At 43.9% G+C, this 23,332-nt stretch overlaps 1 protein-coding gene across 4 annotated transcripts; it reads left to right on the top strand.

Annotated features, from left to right (window-relative positions):
* The first annotated feature begins 1,716 nt into the window (after positions 1-1,716).
* LOC144731796 (interleukin-17 receptor A-like) lies at positions 1,717-23,105 on the top strand. 4 transcript variants are annotated; one of them, XM_078613040.1, is made up of 14 exons: positions 1,718-1,938; positions 2,265-2,310; positions 3,887-3,958; positions 4,580-4,740; positions 8,457-8,478; positions 10,949-11,086; positions 12,097-12,227; positions 13,692-13,812; positions 14,556-14,603; positions 16,452-16,591; positions 18,312-18,386; positions 18,980-19,043; positions 19,906-20,025; positions 21,323-23,105. In XM_078613040.1, the coding sequence occupies exons 4-14, from the start codon at positions 4,615-4,617 to the stop codon at positions 22,690-22,692; spliced, it is 2,355 nt and encodes a 784-aa protein (XP_078469166.1). In that variant the 5' UTR covers positions 1,718-1,938; positions 2,265-2,310; positions 3,887-3,958; positions 4,580-4,614; the 3' UTR covers positions 22,693-23,105. The 4 variants fall into 4 exon arrangements, with proteins under 4 accessions (XP_078469163.1, XP_078469166.1, XP_078469167.1 ...); XM_078613037.1 differs by lacking the exon at positions 2,265-2,310 and having other exon boundaries at positions 1,717-1,938; XM_078613041.1 differs by lacking the exon at positions 3,887-3,958.
* Positions 23,106-23,332: the final 227 nt, after the last annotated feature.

The following is a 23,332-nucleotide window of genomic DNA, read 5'->3' as shown; positions in this document are numbered from 1 at the left end:
ACAATGTGATGACAACCATTTGTGTTCCCTCTCATGGTATTGTGAGATATTCTTTCCATGATGTGTCCCAATGTGTTGTGTATAATCTGCCGAGAGGTGGCAACGCGAGATGTCCACCGTGGGGTTGGTTCGGGCTTATTCGTTAAACCTCGGGTGACACCCAAGATGGTTGCAACTCTTACACACTATCCAATACGGGCACTCAATATCTGCCATTTCTAAATGCACGTATGTTGAACCTATTCTGCAACCGTGGTAATCGGAGGTAAAAGGCAATGTAATGCCTCGCTCACACCACCCTGACAGAAGATCCTCCACTCGAAGGAGCTTAAAACAGCCCGTTCTCGCTGGCCAGATGTCTCGGAAGAGATGGGAGTCGGGCATATTTGCGGAATACACCACGCCACCGTTGACCCTGACCAATGACCGAGCAACCCAACGTTCCTACCAGCTCCCTCCGCAGGAATGTGTTACTGCTAGGTGGACGGAGGTGCCGGGTATTTAATTGGACACCTTGGCGAGATGTTAATTACCTCGTCTGGTATTACAGGAGGTCGTGTGTTCGATGCCTGCTGCATATTTGGAGTTTGCGTGTCTCTCTCTCCGTGGGTCGCATGGATTTTTTTCCGGTTCCTCCAGTTTTCCCCTCCACATTTAGAATCCACATCACGCATTTCGATGACTTAGCTGCCATACATTTCCACATGATGGTAAGCCACTTCGTTGAGCTATAATTTGTGGCCAAATCGCATCTGAAATAAATAGCTTAATCTCTCAGTGATCCTTACCTGGTAACATAAAATAAATGTTTATTTCTGGAAAAATCGCCTGATGAACCTGGTTGTCATCACCAGTACTCGAATTGCAAACAGCGTGGGTTTACAATCCATCACACCGGTGTGCTAAAATCGTAACTAATGTCACATTTTGTTGACGTGACAAAACATACTCATCGGCTGTGTCGCGTTTGGTGGTGGGTTAACGACACGTTTATATTTACGCGATCTACCCCAAACACACACACACAAAATAAGTAATATTTTAAAAAACTTTTTTTAAAAACACGCTTTAATGAACTGTACCGTACTAGTAATGGCAGAACTCCAGGAAGTGGCCCCGAAGCTTGCCACAACGTAAGTGACCGTGGCCAATTACAGCCAACGTCAGTTGAGCGTGGACAATTAGACCCAAGCCGAAACATAACATATAAAAAACAATGTTTACATATTTTTTTATGATAGAATATAGTATTGTCATGAGTATGACATAAATATACCAAGTTTGCAGTCGATGCCACATTGAGAAGTGGGTTAAAATTCAGTTACAAGATTTGAGGATACAACAACAACAGACAGAGCGAGTTAAACGAAATCGTGCAAAAAAAAATCCAACCTTGCTTACGAAAAAAAAATAGTTTAAAAAAGTGCTATTTAATTTTTGTTTATTATTTTTAGACAAATACACCCGCGGCCACAAGAGGGCGCAATGCCCTCAACTATCAGGGCAAAGATTTGAAGCTTTCGTGACTGCAAGGATTCATATTCTTAGGTTTTTTTCGGTAAAGTCACGTAGGTAAAAAGTTAAATTAATAAAAGTAAAATAAAAATCATTTTAATTTTTTACCTACGTGACTTTACCGAAAAAAAACTAAGAATATCAGGGCAAAGCTCAACTCGCCAGTGGCACGACCACGAAGTTTGACGTTCGCTCAGCAGCAGCAGCAGACGACGTCACTCTACCTCGCTTTGCATAGACACGAGGAAGTTTCCTCTTCGGTGCCGACAACAGCGTGGGAATAACCCACACACACACAGACTTCTCCTGATGCAAACGAACAATCCGAAATGTAGTGTGTCACTCCGCAATGCTGGTTTTTGTTTTAACTTCGTCTCCTATTCTAATGGACAACATCGTGACGGCGTCCCGTCGCAATGAACGGTAAAGCTTCTTCGCCTTTCGCGCTGTTAATGTCAGTCACTAACCCCACCACCACCACGTTAAAGTCTTCAACGTGTTGTTGTTGTTGTGCATCGTAATGTCGTCGCAACTGTGAATGGAGTCGACCTTCGTGCGTTGAACTTGACGAGATTTTCTGTTCGCGGAGCGAGAGAGGGAGGGACAGCCTTCGTGTTGCTGGACTTGAGGTCATCGCCGGCTTCTTCCTCATCATCATCATCACCATCATCACCACCATCATCATCATCACGCGGCCTTGCTCTTCGTCACGGTCGTGGTTTTGTGTTTGGCCATACTTCCCCACCAAGGTGCTGGTGGTTGCTGCAAGTCGCAAGGCCTAAGCCAGGGAGGGAGGTGAGGGCCAAGGTGGTCGATGATGATGAGGGGGTGAAGCTACCCGCCCAAATGTCGCGATGATCGGTGATGTTACGGTACTCTTAGGTTTTTTTCGGTAAAGTCACGTAGGTAAAGAAATAAGAAAAGTAATATAGCAATAAATGAAAAGAAATCAATCATTTATTATCGTATTTTTATTATATAAATAATAAAATAATACATGAAAATAAATCAATCATTTATTTTATTATGTTATTATTTTTTACCTACGTGACTTTACCGAAAAAACCTAAGAGTATGTGAATCCTTGCAGTCACGAAAGCTTCAAATCTAGAAGAGATGTTACGGATTTATAAGACTCACACTTCTCAACCACCCCACCGCGTGGTTTGTGTGTGGTGTGGTGTGGCGTGTGTGTGTGTGCCGGGTGGCTAAAGCACAACAAGTTGGCACAGTAGGGGGCACAGGTGGTCCATCAGCCACTCATCTCGGTCATCTCAGTTGACCCGTGGCACCTGCTGGGTCTGCCCCGTGACCTCCTGCCAGCGGGCGTTCGACACTTCACGTGGCCTCAACGTGCACCTAGCCTGGCACAAGCGTCTTGGTGACGTCACGGCCACTTAGTGTGCTTGCAAGCAGGCACTTGCCCCGTTAGTATGTCGAGGCTACGCGGGGGATCTGTGTCTTTGTTGCGACTTTATTGACACCTGGCACAGGTTTTTGAGGTGTTGCGTCTTTCTTTCTTTGAGAGCTCGTCACCATGTGGGAAAGATGAGCTGGGAGATACATAGAGCCTGGGGAGTTGCTGATATGGGTATCATTGCGTACAGCAGGTTGCCAGAGAACTTGGGGAATTCATTGTTGTACTGTCAGCCTATGCCCCCCCCCCGTCTTTACCAACCCCCGCACTCACCAGCGTGGTGAAGTATGGTTAAAGTACCTCACTTGATGCAGCAAATCTGGCTGTGACGGTCCCACCTGATGACGGAGACTTGTGTTGCCTCCGAAACGTCGTGATTTTATTATTTTATTAATTTCATTTTTTACCTACGTGACTTTACCGAAAGAATTAAGAGTATGAATCCTTGCAGTCACGAAAGCTTCAAATCTAGAAGTATGGTTAAAATACCGAAGGGTTAAACTAACCCCGTGACCCGTTCTGCGTGGTGAGATACATTTATTATAAATCGTTGTTAGTCATAAATTGTGTTTTTTTTGTTTCCGATGTTACTCATTGATGTGGTGATCGGTGTTTTTTGGTGACCCTTTAATTTGTATCAGTTTACCAGTGTAATTTGTTTAAAGAATGGCCTTGCAAGAAAGAGGATTTCACAAAATGTACTCTGACCTATGAACACAATTCGGAGTTGCACTTCCCAACACACACCTGCTACAGAGACGAATGCTCATGGCACTGTGATCAAACCGAAACGTTCATCCTCAAGAGCAACTACCGTACATGTGTGTGTGTAGTTATTGGTGGCCGGACTGACATCATAAACTAACTGCACTTTAAAATGCAGTTGAAATAGTCAAAATGTAAATTCAAATTAGAAATACAATCATTATAATTGCAGTACATGTGTTTACCCAGATTCGAACCCAGGATCTATCTACGCTCTTTTGCACTGGCACATCCGAGCCGAGCCTGTGCAGGGACCTCACGGTACGAGTGGTTTTCCACTGTCTCTTTGCTGATCTGGCCTTAACAACAAACCCTAAACCGGCTGGGGATTAACCAGGGCCTGGGGTGGAGCTAATACCACAGAAAGCCTTTCCCATTCCGATGACATACGTACGTGTACATCATCGGAATGGAATCGGAAGTAAAAGGTTAGCGGGAGGGCGTGTGGCGCCAGCTCTTGTTGAGTGCGGTCATGTCGCCACGGTTCTCTGCGTTGAGTGCAATGTCTTTTAAAACAGCGGCGCTACGCCTCTTCTTAATAAAATTAACGCTGAGCCGCTTGAACTTTTCTAGATTCAGCGGTGAACGGGACACCCACCTTGCAACTTGCAGACGTCTCAGAGCAGGAAAGGGTTAATTGCGTGTGGCGTCAGCGGCACTGCTCGGCTTCTGCGGTGGAAAAAACAACCACTTGGTGACCTCCTGAGCCACCCGGGCTCACTTGGCACGACCTTGGCGTGGCTTGGTTGTGTAGTGGAAAAAGAGGTGTTAGCGGTACCGGTTCAGTGCTCTTAACCCTGAGACAGCCGGCCAGCCACCTCCTGCAGGAGATGTTCGTGCACATTTTTTGTTAACTTCATCTCTCGATACCTGTGCGTTCAGATGGTGGTGCGGGACCTGATCCGGCAGACTTCAAGATGAGGGCTTCCGTGTCGCCCAGAGAGATATCTCTCGTCCTGCTGTGTGTCGTCGTTTTCCTGCTGCCTGCGAACGGAATCGCCGAGGTGGTCCTCCACCTGCAGTCCCTCAGCTGTTCAAATTCAGTAAGTGGTCTTCTTGTTGTAGAATATTTTCAGCTCAGTGGGCTGTACCTGAAAAAAAAAAATAGTTTTTCATTACAGATTTTTTTTGTGAGTTCCTTACCTTTCTTGTACTTTGCACTGCTGTCGTGTTTTGTAGTTGAAACTTTCTGACCCGCCCCTACTGGGCATCTGTGAAAAAGAGTTTCATAGCTCATCGGATTCCTCTTGCAGTATAAAGAAAATATTCTGATTATGCTGTATTGTTAGGCCATCGCTGGCTCGATTTGTCTAGCGCACTCACTGCATGCCAGGCACAAACCTTGCTCGTGGCAATTGCTCAGGCCACGTTTGACGGTGACTTCAAGCCTCACAACTGTAAGATTTTGACAGCTTTAGTACCATATTTCCCGGATTGAAAGACACTGCAGAAAGTAAGACTTAACTAAAACTAGATTTTATACAGCGAAATTCACACAAGGCCTCAGAGATGCACGTAAACTAATTCATCCCTTCACATATAAAACTGAATGCATGATTAGCTATGTACGGTACGTATGTATGTTGAACTTCTTTCGCATATACATATATCTGTATGGAGTTCTACGTATGTATGTTGAACTTCTTTCGCATATACATACATCTGTATGGAGTTCTACGTACGTATGTATGTTGAACTTCTTTCGCATATACATACATCTGTATGGAGTTCTACGTACGTATGTATGTTGAACTTCTTTCGCATATACATACATCTGTATGGAGTTCTACGTACGTATGTATGTTGAACTTCTTTCGCATATACATACATCTGTATGGAGTTCTATGTACGTATGTATGTTGAACTTCTTTCGCATATACATACATCTGTATGGAGTTCTACGTACGTATGTATGTTGAACTTATTTCGCATATACATACATCTGTATGGAGTTCTACGTACGTATGTATGTTGAACTTCTTTCGCATATACATACATCTGTATGGAGTTCTACGTACGTATGTACGTTGAACTTCTTTCGCGCCGTACGCAGCCAACCGTGCTAATGGGATAAATAAAACCCGACATAAAACTAAAATAAAACCAAACAATAAAAACAATATAAAAGGCACGTAATCTACGTAAACTGGAATGCAAATGACAATGTGTTTTATTATGGTAAGTTTTATGGCAAGAAAAATGCATCCCCAACTTTTGTGTCATCTATGCAGGGGTGTAAATGTACAATAATAGTACTTTTCTTTATGTAGAGTATTTTTTTTTTCTCTTGAGGGTTCTTCTTGTCATTTACAGATTTAATAAATGCGCGTTATGTTCCACAGACTGTGAGGATTACAGCATGCTGTACGAAAGACAGCACTCACATTGCACTACCCCTGCACAACCAATGCTCACACTGCCACCAGTCTCAGCACTGTGACAGTACCGACACTAGCATGCAGCATGCAGCAGCAGCAGAATTTTATTTCGTTAAATAAAATATTTTTACAATGGGTCTGTGCGCAGTAACGTTGAAACGCTTTCTCTAGAGTCATTACCTAAAATCCCTCTGGCTGACTGAGGACTGAGCGGTGTGAGACTTTGTGGCACGTACATTTGATGCCGAGCACAATTGTAAGTTGCATGTCCAGTTGACTGGTTACAGAACACGTACACATCCCAGTTATTCTCAACACTGCTGGATAAGGGCTTCCCCAAGCCACCATCACCTCTCACAATCACGCGGTGTAATAATGCACCGATCACCTGCATACAAACTGATTTCTTTGCTCCATCTCATCAGTGGACGTTCTCTTGGACACGTTCCATTGCTTGGCCATGTGCATCGCAGTTGGTGTGCGATATTATAAGTTTACTCGGCCACCTGAATGAATCAATGTTTCTTCACCGCTGGCAGCTTCGGGTTAGCATTGCTAATCATTAGACATTAGTAACGGGTGAGTCTAATCGCTGGGGGTTTACGATTAACTTTCATGGGTGGTAATGTTGAGGAAATATTATTTTTCACAGTGAATACAACCTCTGGGAAACAGCAGTCACAACTCAGTCGAAATGTATTATTTCATTGCATATTTTTTTTTATGTAATATTAATGAAGCCCATGGGCTACATACTGCAATAACCAGGAAATATCACCGTGGTCTCCGGATTGTAAGAAGCGCCGGAAAGTAAGAGGCACCCAAAATTTGTGGCCTATGTGACTTTACCGAAAGAACCAAGAGTATCTTCTTGGTTCTTTCGGTAAAGTCACGTAGAAGGGAAATAATAAACTAATAAAAATAAAACATAACAGACCTGTTCTTCACCTGATGACGGCTGCTTGTGTTGTGGCCGAAACGTCGTGAGAATTGTATTTTATAATGTTTTATTTGTATTATTTTATTATTTCCCTTCTACGTGACTTTACGGAAAGAACCAAGAAGATGAATCCCTGCAAGCTTTTAATCGAAACCAAGAGTATGATTATATGTGTCAATAAAGTAATGAATACTGGGGAAAACGCGTGCTTTATAACCTGGAATGTATGGTATATCTGGCTATCTGTACAAAGCCACTTCACATTTGTTCCATCAATCCCCATAACAAAATTCTGGCCAGTTGGTACATATTACAGGAAATGAAAATCCCAGTAAACATGGAACGTTGGGTCAACGCTGATCCAATGCTACCAACCATATGCCAATGTTGGCCCAATGTTAATTCATTGGTGTTCAGCACTATATTATTATTTCACTATTCTTTTATGTTTTTGTTGTAAAATATAGCTTTTTGCTTTGAACAGGGCCCCATAGTTTAGATGGAGTGCTCTTGCCAACATCGGGTAGCCCAGCAGAATTTTTTTTTATAAGCCGGAGTCTACCGATGGGACCCAGAAGGTCATAACTAGCAGCTAGTTTGCTTCCATGAACAAATGTTGCTAGATAATATTTGTCTTGAAAGCCAGTAGGCTGATGGACTACAACTTGTTTTATTTAAGTGTGGAGACAAGCGTAATGGAGTTCTGCTCTGTACGCTTTATCTGATAAATATGTTTTCGTGACAAACAGTCGTGTCAAAGTGAACCAGAATGGTCCTTGATAAGATTAGTAATGGAACACTGGGTATGTGTGTGATTGCCAGCAAATCCTAGGGGATTATGGTGTTTTTTGTTGCTATTTCATTTATACCTGATGATGATTGCTTGTGTTGCAATCGAAACGTCGTATGCTAGTATTTAATTTATTATTTTATCTTTATACGTGACTTTACCGAAAGAACCAAAGAGTATGGTGTTTTTACTTATGTTTAGTGGCTCAATCAAACTAATACTGGTAGGAACCTCCTGGTTACACCAGCCCACAGGGGATTATTGTGTCCGTCCGTCGTGCAGGGAGGGGCTGGGTGGGGAGGGAGGGGCTGGGTGGGGAGGGAGGGGCTGGGTGGGGAGGGTGGGGCTGGGTGGGGGGTGGGAGGGGTGGGGCTGGGTGGGGAGGGGCTGGTCACCCCGTGGTGCCCTTATAAAACTCAACGTTTAACCGGCTTGTGCCCGCCCTCACAGTCGAGCATATTTGCGGAATACACCACGCCGCCGTTGACCCTGGCCATTGACCGAGCAACCCAACGTTCCTACCAGCTCCCTCTGCAGGAATGTATTTAAGATTTGTCTTTCGAGTGTATAGTTTTCCAGGTGAATGACTTGATTATTCTTTCATTGTGGATGTGTATTTTAAATTCTCAATGCTTTTGTTTTGCTTTTCAGGATATGAATTGTTCAATATTTGGTAAGTGTTTTCAATTATTTGTTATGGTTTGGTGTGGGCTCGTATTAAAGTCAAATAAGGTTATATCACAGAACAAAGATTGAGGGCCGCTAAAGTGATCTCTTATTCACCACCAGAAAGCACTGCACTTTCCCACACATCCTTTCCCACACTCCCAGCTTACAGACATTTCATGAATACAATTATCACCTGATTAAGTGATAAACTAAACTTTATCAGATCGGATTTCTTGTGTGCAGTGTTAAAAGTATGGAAGAGCGGTTAGCACATTGCACTTTGAACCGAAGGGACCTGAGTTTAATTCGTGGCCATGGCTAACCTCGGAGGCGAGTGACATCAGAACCTGTCCTGGGTCCCCCATTCACCAACCAGCGTGGTGAAGTATGGTCAAACAAATCCCACAACCAACACAGCACACAGAAGCCTTTATCCGGCAGTAAATTGATGTTCTAGATTTGAACTTTTCGTGACTGCAAGAATCCATTCTCTTTGGTTCATTCGGTAAAGTCGCGTAGGTGAAAAATATAAATAAAACATTTTACTCAACAATTTTTTTTGTGTGTATATTTTTCACCTACGTAACTTTACCGAAAGAACCAAAGAGTATAGTAAATTGATGGACTGTAAATTATCGTTAGTAAGATAATGTATTATACTATGGTAATTAGTTTGTTTATCTATGGCCTTTATATTCGACTTTTTAAAATAATATGTTGATTAGCATTGTGGGTAAGTGTACTTTCTGAAGATCTGATTTAAAAAAAATATTTAAATCAATTATACCGTGTTGTCTTTTCCGAAGTGAAATAACAGTTTTTTTACATTCAAGTGCTCGTTGTTTAGTCTCTGCATTTCATTAAAGACTCATCCATTTTGAGTAAACAGCTTTCAGCAGAATTCACATGAACATTTATGTGTTTACGTGAGCAACATTTACCGGCCAAACATCCAGGGATCCCTCCGGCAGTCTGCGGAGCAGCGAATGCGCTTAATTAAATGAGACGCAATGCAGACTTGTCACTTCTCATTCGATTTATATTGGACTGTACCACCATATGGGCAGTTTGACGATTTTGGATGTACATTTCAGACACTTTAAACTTGTGCAGGATTTTCATGGTTGTGCCCCATTACTCTCTGATGCGTTTTGGGGTTACGCCGCTTGTTGTTCAACACGATGTCCGACGTTCCGCTCCACGTGCTGGCAACAGCGCAAAATGTTGAACATCATGCCAAACAACATAATAAGATATCATGGGACCGTTTTGCCAGTATCAAAGTATGAAGAATAAGTATAGGTTTTACTCCTTCTAGAATTAAAACAGGTGTTAAGATGTATAGGCTAGTCAGTTTCAAAGGACAATTCATAAATGATCAGAACATGTTTGTTTGCATGTTCATCTCAAGTACGTGTGGTTAATGCAGACATGATCCCTTGCAAAAAGTATCTGATTGGTGTTTGAATATCTTAACACCTGTTTCATTGCCAGAGTGGGTAAAACCTATTCTCATTTTTAATAACATGAATAACATTGTTATGCAAGATATCACTAAAACATGAATCGTAATACAATCTGCGACACCTACGTATTAAGTTATTTGTTCGATGTTTTCCTCCTCATTCCAAACCACATGGCCATACTGTCGAAATCTTAGGTCCCTCACTTTGAATCGACAACATTACATACCCCCCCCCCCCCCCCAAGTTGTTTTGATGTCTTCAGTTCTCTTCTCATCTCTCGGTCTTGCTCCATCGCAGCATGCGCACTACTGTTCCTTCAATCGTTTTTTCTTCCTCCTTCCTCATTGTCCGGCTCTCCGCTCCATACAATACCACGGGTCTGATTGCAGTTTTGTATAACTTGACTTTTAAGCGTCATCGGTCTGTTCCTGTCGGACACTATTCCGGTCAACAAACTCGACACGTAAGAATAGGTTTTACCCTTTCTGGCAATAAAACAGGTGTTGAGATGTTAAAACACCAAACAAGAAACCCTTTGCAAGGAATCATGTCTGCATTAACCACATATACTTGTGGTGAACATGTAAACTAAAACATGCTCTGATAGTATATGCATTGTCTTTGAGACTGATTGGTCCACACCAGAGACAGCTTTCTTTAGAGCCTCGTCTCAAACAGTGTTAGACCAGAGGACGCCAAAAGACGAACAGCACAAAGGCAATGCCGCTGTCAGGGCATGGAGAGCTCGGGGTGAGGTGCTACATCATGGGACCTCCTTTGCCAGTATCAAAATATAACACATCTGTCATCAGGAATGTGGCCTTCAAATAAAATAATAAAATATATAATGGATGACATTATGGAGTAATGGCCTTTCTCTCTGTCAGATATTTGCATCTCATCCAACCATAAATTATCTCTTTCCCTTTCAGCCTTCTCAGCATCTTCCCTCTGTACTGCTAATGACATGCACTCTGTGTAACCATGTGATGTTTCTTTTGCTCTTAGTGGGACCGGCTGATGTCTGCATTCATGGCTGGACCCCCTCGAATCCCATATTGGAGTCGATTGAGACCGCTTTACTGGATGTGGGCCAGGAGGGGCCTATCGCTGTCCTCAACATCACATGGAGGTTTCTTACAGAGGGTACGTGAGCATTTGTTGCATGGAGTATCAAAATCCCTTTGAACGTACACAAAACAAATCCTTATGAGTTGCTGTGGAGCAAAGTAGGAAAAAGCGGTTTTAAAGTAATGTTTCGCTTTCTCCTCTAAAACAATTGTTTTTTTTTACACGTAGGCTTTCACGACCAATATTATCCGTGATAGAGGTTTTTTTGGGGGTTAGATCGCGTAAATATAAACGTGCCGTTAAACAGGAGGATGTATCCACAATTCTGGCTGCCGCCTGATGATGCTGGCTGTAATTACCGGCGAAACGTCACGGTACTCGAATTGTAAACGCTGTGGGTTTACTCTCCAGCCTCGCTTGAGGATTAGCCGCGCTCGTGAGGAAACGAATATCTTTGCACTATGCCCTGCGGTTAAAACTCTGCTCTTCACTCATCGGGGGGGTCAGCGACTCAGTGCGGGCGAGAAAGCAAATTTCTATAAGAAGCAATAAAAACGGACGTCACGTTCTCCATCTTCACCACCCTCCTCTGTAGCTAAACAATTTCCATGTCCGTTTTACAGCTCGCGATTTACGTGCAGTTTTCATTGCTCGTGTTTTAGTTTTTACGCGGGCTTTCCAGTAGATGTGGCAGGTTGCGTGTGGTGGAGTAAAGTTGGGGTGCACCGTCACCTCTTCCAGCAAGTCTGGGCAGCGTGAAAGAGTTCACCAAATACCTCTAAAGTGTCCTCCCGTGGAGGCCATTCTGCCAGCAGTGGTGTGAGCATGCAATTGCAGGACTGCACCTAAACCTAAGCCACAATTACCCCCCCCACACCATTAACCATGGTAATTGAGAGTTGACTGCGTACAGGAGGGCTGTGGTTTTGGCTTGTGGTTTGCGGGGAGTGATTTTGTTTTACGATTGTGGACAGTGTGCGACCCGGGTGACGCTTGCAAATGAGGCTGCTGACCTGGGCTATTTTGAGTTTTTTCCTGTTTGAGCAAATGATACCTGAAACGTTCCGTGTGACCGTGCCTTGCAGCCAGCATCAAGTACCTGAACGGCACCGAAGTGTGCGTGAGAGAAGATGGCGTCAACGGCGCGCCCGTGTGTGTGCGGTACCAGTACCACACACAGTTTACCAGCCAAACTAAAGGCCGCACCCTGCAGCGGGTGAGTGTCTGTCCCCGACAACATGAACAGACCCTCTTCTTGGTTCTTTCGGTAAAGTCACGTAGAATGGAAATAATAAAATAATAAAAATAAAACATAATAAAATAATTCTCACGACGTTTCGGCCACAACGCAAGCATCCGTCCTCAGGTGGAGAGCAGGTCTGTCGAGAAGACAGAATTCAGACTCTATTATGTTTTATTTTTATTATTTCCATTCTACGTGACTTTACCGAAAGAACCAAGAAGATGAATCCCTGCAGTCACGAAAGCTTTAAATCGAAACATGAACAGAGTTGCAAAGGCCATTAAGCTAGAACAATATGCAGTATTGAGTCGGTGCTGCATTATTTTGCAACGGTTAGCAAAAAATTGCACATTGGACCCGAGTTCGATTCCTCGCCATGGCTGACACCTGTGACGAGCAATGTCTGAACCAGTCCTGAACTATGCCCTTTGCCAATCCGCACTGACCATCGTGGTGATGTATGGTCAAACAAAGCGTCCGACCAGCAGTGTGGGAAGTGTTGTGGTTTCACGCTTCAACACACCGGTGGGCTAAAGCAGTAAACTATTTGTCTTTTGTCAACGTGACACTTTTTTACTGATTGGCCGTGTCGGGTGGTGGAGGGTTACGACACATTTATAAATAATGCGATATAAACCCAAAAACGTTGATTATGAGTGTGGGAAGGACTTCATCCAACGGTGGATTGACATTGTCACCTGGCGTAAGAAAAGGGCTTGCTCGGCAGTTGTCCTTTTGCAGTGGTAGGCAATGATGGGTTTATTGTGCTGGTGAGTTCTAATAGCGATTGTCTTACGTGTGGCTAGAATTAAAAGTCCCATTGTTGGAGCTTGTTGTGGGAATATTGTGGGAATATTGACATGCAAACCATGCTGGGAATTCCTGACTTCCTGTTATGTTCTGTGGTCTAAAACACCCGTCTGTGTATATTATACTTCATTTAAACTCAGGTACCAGCTCAGTGCGATATCTGAGTTCTGAGCCACCCGGCGACCTCACGCTTCAGTTATTTCTTCTCGTATCGCGTTCTCACTGCTGGTGAGCACAGGCCCCGAAGGCTCAAAGTCCCAGGCAGTCGGCAACAAACAGCACCGCTAATACTCACAGTGAATGATGTAAGTGATAAAGAGTTGGGTGTCTTGAATTGAGCGAGGTTATAGTTTGAACAGAAGCAAATGCAAGAGGGGCATTGGAATGGCTTTGTTAAGAGCTAATGTTATAATTGTCTTCCCATGATGCTATTTGCACAAATTACCATCTCCCTTGCATTTCAATTAGGAAGGCAATTATAAAAACTGCAGGATTTACATTAAATTGCAATCGTTGGCATGAGGTTGTACTCTTACACTTTTCAAAATCAAATGGGATATTGTCTAAATGGCCACTTTATTTTGATTGCCTTGCACTTAAACATCATGCTGTTCTCTTTGCGTACAGTGGCAGTACAGCTTCACTGGATTTGAAGTGGAACAAAACAAGACCTATGAGATCAACGTCAAAAACCTGCCCAGGCATTGTGACCGAGACACAAATCCACGAAAGACGTACCTAGCCCCAGGCGAGTGCTGCACCAACTGCCAGTGTAGTCGGAGTGACTATTTAATATTTACATTTTATCAGGTAAGGGCTCACTGAGCTATGTAGCTCTTTTTTAGAAATGACCTGGCCACAAATGATAGCGCAACGAAGTGGCTTATCATGATGTCGAAATTTATATTCAGCTAAATACTCAAAGCGCATGTCGAATCTAAATGTGAAGGGAAAAACTGGAGGATCCGGAGAAAAACGTGCTAACTCCAAATTTACAGCAGGCTTCAGGGTCGGGATCGAACCCACGACCTCCTGTATACCAGGCGAGGTAGTTAACATCTCCTAGCCACCGTGGACAATCGCTTTACATCGTTGTCACGAAGGCTTTCCCAAGTTATCTGCATCTCTTATGGTTTTGTGATGCGACAATCCATCTAGCTGCTGCACATGAGCTGATTTCATCGCTCCATCTCCATGGTGGACGTTGTCTCAGGTGCGTTTTCCTCCTTTGGGTGCCATTCCTTCGCCAGTCTTGACCTCTGGGCATCATCCCTTGCTCAGCGTGATACAATTTGCATATCAACTTAGCCAAAGTGAGGGAAAAGCTAATTACAGGCAAAGACAAGATAGTTAACATAAAATAAATCTATTTGAGGGGGCAGTCAATTTGAGACCAACTCCGATCAACATGCAATAATCTGCAACTCCGGTAAATTATTTAGAACACTGTTTTCTCTTAACATTATGCACTTTTATATTTAATTAACACAGGCTGCAAAGAAACACCGATGAAGATGACCTTTTACTGCATTCACACGGGTATGGAACAACTGCTCAAGAGTTGCACTTGCGATAAATACCGGGCACACATATCAGTGCGTCACGTGTGAGAATGAATCAGTAGCGATTTGTGCTAATTTATATGCTAACCTGACATGATAGCTAATGGCGTGAACACAACTGTACCAATGAGACGACAAAAATTATAACACGAAGTGAGCTGTGCCGTGCCAGCCTGTTACGGCTCAGCAGGGACCAGGTCGTTTTTCCACTGCAGAAGCCAAGCCGTGCCACTTACGTAAAAAATGGAATGAAAGAGTCGCATGTAAGTGACGCTGCGACGTTGTGGACTGAGTTATGCCACAGGCAATGAACGTGCTGGTAGCCCCTCCTCTGGCCCTGCTTGGCCCCATGTCTGATCCAGATGTCTTGTGAGATCAGCGTATCACGGTTTGGTTCTGGATCGGCATGGTTAATAGCCAGTGGAAAATAGGATGTGTCTGTGGAAAACGTATACGGGAGATGAAATATATTTTTACGGCAACAAATAGTGACCATCATATTGCTGGGTTGGAGCAGTGAATCATTCGACATTATAGGCCATGGCCAATCCACTGCTGGATGAAGGCCTCCCCAAGCTGCCATCACCTGCCGCAAACCTGAAATGTAATGATCCACCTGGCACCTGAGTGAAGCATTCAATGCTCGATTAATACCAATGGTATGAAAGCTCCCCGTTATCAGTGAGGAAGCAGATTATGGTTGTTATTTTTTTTGTATATTGTAGCGTGCATATTTTGCATGTGCCAACCCTTCTATCCATATTAACCTTGAGGGTGCAAGCAAGTAAGGCCATGAAAGATACTGAATAACTATTAGCAGTACACTTCTGGTGTTATTGAAGAGTAATCCTTTCCTGTTCCAAGATGTCTGCAAGTTGCAGGCTGGGTGTCCCGTTCACCGCTGAATCTCGGAATGCACAAGCGTCAATTTTATTTAGAGAGGTGTCGCATCGTTTTTTTTAAAGACATTGTACTCACCGCAGAGAACTGTAGTGACATAACCGCACTCTATGATACATGTTACCAAATTGTGCTATGCGCCCTCCCGCACGGCCTTGTGGGAGCCTCGGTACCGTCTTCCGGCCTGAAGACGTACCGATTAAGTCATTTTATTTAGTGACGTTTACGTATTATCATCAGAACAGAATCGGAAGAAAAACTGCTGGATGTAATTTCCTTCGAAAGTCCGTACCCGTTTAAATGTTGTGAGGTTACTCTCCAACAACAACGCCGGTAGTGCTGCTGCTGAAGCAGTCATAGAGTTGACACGGATGATTGCCGTGGTGGAGGGTTTACGACACACATTTATTTTTTATAGGTCGTGAAAGCCTCCGTGCTAAAAGTAGATGCAATGTTGCTATTTGTTTTCCCGATTGAGTAATTTGTGGGTAATATTTCGAACGTGTACCATGACGCCGACACGAACGTGGCCTTGTCCTTTTCAAATAACAACGCGGGATCTGCAACGACCGCCGTGGAGCGGACGACGCGCGGTGTGTTTATGGCGGATACACCCGCAGTGTTAAGCAGGGCGGCCGCGGGGTTCGAACCGCATTTGGCTGCTATAAATATCCACGTGGTGAGCTACTGTATTGAACTACCATTTCTGGCCACGTCTCTTCTGAAAAAGAGCTTTATAGCGCAGTGGGCCATACCTGTTATAATAAGACATTGTTTATAGTTTGTCACTGTGAAGAGTGGAAACACTAAGGGAAGCCTTTGCCATGCAGCGAGATTTTAATGGATAACGAAGAATGTTATGATGATGATAATAATAGTTGTGCATCTCTGAGTGTAAAGTCGGGCGTGTGCTCTGACGTGACAGGCAAGAGCTGGGAGCCAGAAATCTCCGCTACTATGAGCGACGCTTTCCTGCACATCGCTTTCACAGCAAGCAACCACTCGCGAAACTACACGCTGCGGGTACAGGGCCATGGTGTAAATATACATCGGCAAATTACGCAAGTAAGCTCCTCACAAATTTGTTGAGTGCGTTTACACCGTTGTGCGAGTGTTGTGTCGCGCTTAAAGAATGGCCGTGTTAAAAAGTATCCACACACCAGGGGTTGCTGTACTTTTCCACACACCCTGCTACACACTCGTTACTTTTAAATTCAGCAGCTCCTATGTCGTTAGATTTCTTTATTAAACATGTTTTTAACGTAAATGTGTTTCTCTTTTTCATCTTTTCCCCCAGCTTGATTGCGATTCTGCTCTTGGTTTCCATGTCACGATAAAAGGTGTCAATTTGTATCTCTCAAAAAGCAATGTAATCATCCAACTTTAGGGAACGGGTCGAGGAAGGAGATATCACAGAACTACTTCTGAGATAAATTCGAGGGATCTCTTATTTATACTACGGAGTACGGCACTTTCCCGCACATCTTGCTACAGAATACTATTTGTCGAATGACACAAAAATCTAAATATATATAGATTTTTTCAAGCTGGATATTTTTTTTTTTACCAAATAAAGGGAAAAATCTTACGTGATCTAATGGGGTTTTTGCAAAAAGCATCAATGTATAGGAGATCACTGGTGGAGCGATACGTGCACTGGACTATAATCCTCCTGACCTGAGTTCAACTCGTAGCTATGGCTAATATTGGTGACAAATGGTATCTGAACTGGTCCTGTGGACCCCAATCCACCGACCCACACTGACCAGCGCGGCGAAGTATCGTCAAACAATCCTGATGACGGACACGACATGGTGAGGCCTTCATCCAGCTGTGGATTGACAAAGGGCTGCAATTACTATTGCTTTGAATTCGTCTAGCATAGCATGTTCCAGTACATCACAATTTCAGATGGCTCACTATAAAATTCACACGGTAACTTGATTCAAGCTTTATTTTTGGTCGGGTTCAAATTCATTGCCGCCGATGCCGTTGCACCTTCTGCCATATCCCATAGCGATTGCAAAGTTGACGACTGGCCTCTGTCTTCTTGGTTCTTTCGGTAAAGTCACGTAGAAGGGGAATAATAAAATAATAAAAATAAAACATAATAAAAATAATTCTCACGACGTTTCGGCCACAACGCAAGCAGCCGTCCTCAGGTGAAGAACAGGTCTGTCGGAAAGACAGCGTCTGAATTCAGACGCTGTCTTCACCTGAGGACGGCTGCTTGCGTTGTGGCCGAAACGTCGAGAGAATTATTTTATTATTTTTTATTATTTCCCTTCTACGTGACTTTACCGAAAGAACCAAGAAGATGAATCCCTGCAGTCACGAAAGCTTTACATCGAAATTTAACTGGCCTCTGAGGACCACAATTACAAGATCCCCACGAACCGGCTCTAATCCTTCCCTTCCCTTGGTCGCTCTGGTTGCCACGAGCTTGCCCTCCTCCATCCTGCACATGCTCCTCCCATTTCAACCTCCTCTTCCTCGTTGCAACTACTCTTTTTGGCTTGCTTACACTATCCCCTGCCACGGTATTCCCAGCTTCCTCTGCGTATGCCCGCATTCATCAATGCCAGCGGGGTCATTGCATAACATAGCTAGGAGTTAATATTTTCCGTTTGCAATGCAAACCGGTGTGAACTAAAGGGGGACATTTGACTTCAGTATATTGTGCATACTGGTCACAGATGTTTATTTCTATCGTTGCTTTGGTTGGTGCCATGCCCACATCATGTGCTCGAATTCACGTGTGATTACGCAACACCTGTTTTGGTAGGACATAGCGGAGCGGATTGAGATGAACATTACGGCTTTCAAGAAGCCACTTGAGTATGCAGAGTACACAATTACGGTAAGAGAATTAACTGGTTGATATTAAAATCGCCGATGCCACATGTAGTGCCTACTGTTGTGGCTAATGCTGTTTTTTTTTAAGATTACTGATAGGCCCCTTATAATAGCCAATCTGGGAACTCAATACAAACATGATACATGTTCATATACAGGCAATTACCATCTGGGTCTTTCTCAGTGCACTGATGAATGAATGCTGCTGAAATGAACTCCCAGAAGGCCGTAGGGCTGATGGGTTTCGTAAAAATAATCACATTTATTTTTATGCGGACACAGATATATGGAGGCAGTCTGCTTATCTATTTTTTAAATGATCTAAGTCTGATTCTTCATTCAGACCTGTTAATATTGTCTCATCATAGTCGTACTGTGGTCTTTGGTGGGCAGTCGTCATCTGTCACGCTTGTTGGTTTTAGTCCACTCAGTCAAAATTGACTAAAATAAAAATACGAAGAATACTTTTTAAAATAATATTTTCGACGCTAACTTCACGAACAAAATTAAATCTGCGAATCGCCTGACGGAATGAAGGCTTCTGAAATGGACTGGCTTAGCAGCTTGTTACTAACAACATTTATTGTTTCTTCACAGCTGAAGCCATACTTTGCACTCTGCGGAGACGCATGCGACGAGCTTGTCAAAACCTTTTCATTCTGTACGTATCTTGCACAGCAGCAGCTCATTTGCTAAATTTAACCTTTTCCCCTTCTGACGACGTACGTATGCGTCATCAGTTTTTATTCCGATTCCTTTCCGATGATGTCCGTGTACATCATCAAAACGAAAACGGAAGAAAAAATTTAATAGCTTTCATATTCTTAGGTTTTTTCGGTAAAGTCACGTAGGTAAAAAATTTAATTTAAAATTAATGAAAGTAAAATAATAAAAAATAAAATAAAAATCACGACGTTTCGGAGGCAACACAAGTTTCCGTCTTCAGGTGGAACCATCACAGCACGATAGCTGTATCAAGTGAGAGAAATTCCAAGAAAACAGTCCTTGTATATATACTGGTTGAGGGTGGGAGGAGCTACGGTAGGCCCTGAATATTATTTTTGTGAGGTTCGGTGCGGCTGAATTTTTTACCTACGTGACTTTACCAAAAAAAAACGAAGAATATGAATCCTTGCAGTCACGAAAGCTTCAAATCTAGAATCAAATAGCTTTGTTGGTACCGAGGCTCCCACAAGGCCATGCGGGAGGACGTGTGGCAGAGTTTGGCGCCAGCTATCGTAGAGTGCGGTCGTGTCGCTATGGTTCTCTGCGATGAGTACGATGTCTTCAAAAAAACAACAACGGCGCTATGCCTCTCTAAGTAAAATTCACGCTGAGCCGCTTGTGCGTTCCGAAATTCAGAGGTGAATGGGACACCCACACCCTGCAACTTGCACCTCCGATTAGCACAGTTGGCTACGTACGGTGCGAAAGAAATTTAGCACACATATAAATGGTTAATTTCTCACGCCCGGTTATGCGCTGGCCAGAAAGCACTGACGTTTGAAACGTGCTGTTTGCAGATCCACCTACACCAAGTCCGCCCCCGCCTTTACAGGTGAAGTCGCCGATCATCGTAATCCTTGTGATTTTGATTTTCCTCATGGTCTTCCTCGCCATGGCCTTGGCTTACTACAAGAAGGGTAAGTTGACGTCGTTAGTTTTGTCACCCACACCGCACAGATGATTTGCAGCCGCTGTGACGGCTGTGGGACCTGCCGTGGCATCACGGGAAGCAAAACTGCAGTGCAACACAGACGGGTAGCTGGTTTGATTCAATCTCCCGGCGTGCCAGTTGAAATGACGGATGGCCAAGAGAGTATAGATGTGTACACCACATTTTGTCAATCGGTGGGTCCGCGTGCGGTGGGGTAAAGTGTGAGCACTCCCACCTCTTCCAACGCATTCCAGGTTCAGCATGGAATAGTATACCAAGAACCCTCTCGAGCTCCCTCCAGTGGAGGCCCTTTCGCCAGCATCGGCATGAGCGAGCAATTGCAGGGCTGCACCTTTTAACATTACCACAGACTGGTACTATCTGTGTGTGGTGGCTCTTCACAAGGTGTGATTCCTGGTCATTTGTCGAGCGACGGAAAACCGACGGAGGAGCAGGGGGCCCCGTCTCTGCCTGTGATGGTCTTAAGTTTTGGTGCGAGTCAACGCTGGGACTGAAATCGGCCGGGTATTTGTGTTATCCCGTGCAAAATCTTGAGGCCAGAACTTGCTCTAAAGCACGAGTAAACATTTAATAAACATTTCGATTTAAAGCTTTCGTGACTGCAGGGATTCATCTTCTTGGTTCTTTCGGTAAAGTCACGTAGAATGGAAATAATAAAATAATAAAAATAAAACATAATAAAATAATTATCACGACGTTTCGGCCACAAAGCAAGCAGCCGTCCTCAGGTGGAGACCTGTTCTCCACCTGAGGCGTTGTGGCCGAAACGTCGTGAGAATTATTTTATTTTTATTATTTTATTATTTCCATTCTACGTGACTTTACCGAAATAACCAAGAAGATTTAATAAACAATTGGTATTCACACCGTGTCTAATTGCAACTGCGTTTCAAGACGCTGTACAGCAAAGCGAATGGGATAAGGGTGTCTATGGAAAAAGAGATGGTTAATAAACGGGAGGAAAACCTTGAGCCTGAAGTTGAACAGAGGTCGTGAGTCAACAGCGTGGCTAGCAAGGGATTTTCCGACCTTGGGGGCAGCAGAGGAGAAAGAATGACCTCACTCTTGTCATTCAATCATTGTATTACTTTCCTCTGCCTGGCTCTCAAAAATATGCTAAATGTATAAACCGTATCACATGTAATTAGTTTTATTGCACGCAGTGCACAATTGTAGTCTGCGAGTGTTTGTCTTGCATTTTATGTAGGGGTTACAATTATTAGTTTCGTCGTTAAGTGTTAACATGTTCTTGAATATTTCAGGTGAAACAAGATGCAACACACCGGAAGTTAAGTACTTCCCACCGAGGAGCCCCAGGAAAGTTCTGATCGTCTACTCCCAGGACCACGCGCTTTTCCGAGACATCGTTCACCAATTTGCAAATTTTCTGCAGAGAAACTGCAACGTTGAAGTGGTCCTTGACCTCTGGCAAGTGAACAATATCGCAGAGGTCAGCTACTTGCCGTGGCTGTCCAAGTATATCGATGACCCGGACGTGGCCATCATCATAGTGTGCTCCAAGGGAGCCCAGGCCAAGTGGCAAGCAATGTGCTGCCCGTCCGCGAAAATCAAACTCAAGGAGGACTCAAAATCGCCCCTGGGAGACACGTTCACCCCGGCGATGAGCCTAATCGCCAGCGACTTCCAACGGGGCTCGTACGGAAAGTACTTGGTGGTTTACTTTGACGATGGCAGCAGCAGCAGCAAGGACATTCCCCTTCCGTTACACGTGGCCGTTAAATACAAACTCATGAAGCACTCGGAAGAGCTCTTCTTTCGGATTCATAACATGGAGCAGCACGCGCCGGGCACCAACTACAGCATCCCTAGCGTCTCCGGAGATTATTACCACACGGACCGACGCGGCCAGGAACTGAAGGCGGCACTGGACAAGTTCAGGCAGTGGAAAGCAGAGCACCCACACTGGTTCGAAGAAGAGACCAGCGGTAATCATCACGACGCCCCGGGAGAAGACTGTGAAGACGCAGGTGATGACGGTGCTGAAGGCAATGGGTTGATGGAAACGAGGCTGCTGTATGTGAAACCAGATTGTACGTCTGCAAGCTACAGAAATGTCAATCTACAGCCCAGCGTTACAGAGGCCGTCAATATGCACACCGTTCCAGTGGGAAACGTTTGCCTCACTGCAGAGTGCAACATTCAGCCACCAGTAATGTTGGAAACCATGAATGATGATGCACAGGGACAAAACAACAGCTTGCAGCTTGTACCAAGTTGCGGCTGCGATGTTTCGGACCCACATCTTATGGTTCACGCCGTTACGTCAAATGAGGGTCCTGCCGCAATGTGGAATCCTGTTCACCAGCCGTTTCAGAGACCGGACATGTCCAATGGATTACTGCCAGAAGCCCAGTTCGTGCAGTTTCCAGATAGGGTCTTCCACCAGGATCTAGTATACCCAGAGATGTATCACGTTCACGCGGACGTCAATTTGCCGCCACAACTTGAAGATCAATGCTTGTCCATGTTTGGCGATGGACACGTGGGGTTACACGACGATCTAAGGAGGTCACATGGTTGTTCAGGTGGTGATGGTCTTAGGGATGACGATGCACCATTATCAGAAGACGCAATGAAGCACCTCATGCAAGTGATGCTCCAAAGACAGTAGAAATAACTGGACTTTACTGGGTTGCATTTCCCTTAAGTTACCAGAAAAGGTAAACTACTATTTAATGACACTTTTACATTTATAAGCCTTTTCCGATTTAGAAACGAATACTCATGCAAGATGATTTACACCGGATAATTATTTTTGCAACCGGTTGGAAATGATGCTGATGATCTTTGTCAAAGGAACTCATTTTTTATATCCAAATGCCCTTGCTTAGGAATGTTGAGGTACATGGACTGGTCACATCTCTTTCGATCTACAATGTGTATAACTTTGTGCACAGTTATCCATAATTATTTGATTTTAGTACCATAACTCTAGAAACACTACAAAACAATGTTGCTGAACATGATCACTTTAAGCCTTGTACTGTGGGGGGTAAACTGCTGCAATAAACTCTATAATGAAAATTGTAAACCACTCCGAACAACTTTATTCCCACCACAACAAAAAAAGTGTAAGAAACCCAATACGATAACCACTGTTCAATTTTCAGCAATATATATATGTACAACTTCTTGGTTCTTTCAGTAAAGTCACGTAGAATGGAAATAATAAAATTTAAATATAAAATAATTCTCACGACGTTTCGGACACAACGCAAGTAGCCGTCCTCAGGTGAAGAATAGGTCTGTCG

Source organism: Lampetra planeri, chromosome 40 (assembly GCF_965212315.1).
Source record: "Lampetra planeri chromosome 40, kcLamPlan1.2.h2, whole genome shotgun sequence".
NCBI lineage: Eukaryota > Metazoa > Chordata > Hyperoartia > Petromyzontiformes > Petromyzontidae > Lampetra > Lampetra planeri.
Note: the sequence above shows the minus strand (reverse complement) of the source record. Positions and strands in the feature narration are given on the sequence as shown.

Bases quoted from the DNA above. Each gene is read 5' to 3' on its own strand.
- LOC144731796 (XM_078613037.1), top strand. The intron at 3,959-4,579 runs GTACGAGTGGTT...CTGTGCGTTCAG, and splicing joins GCCTGTGCAGGGACCTCACG to ATGGTGGTGCGGGACCTGAT. The intron at 8,479-10,948 runs GTAAGTGTTTTC...TTTTGCTCTTAG, and splicing joins TATGAATTGTTCAATATTTG to TGGGACCGGCTGATGTCTGC.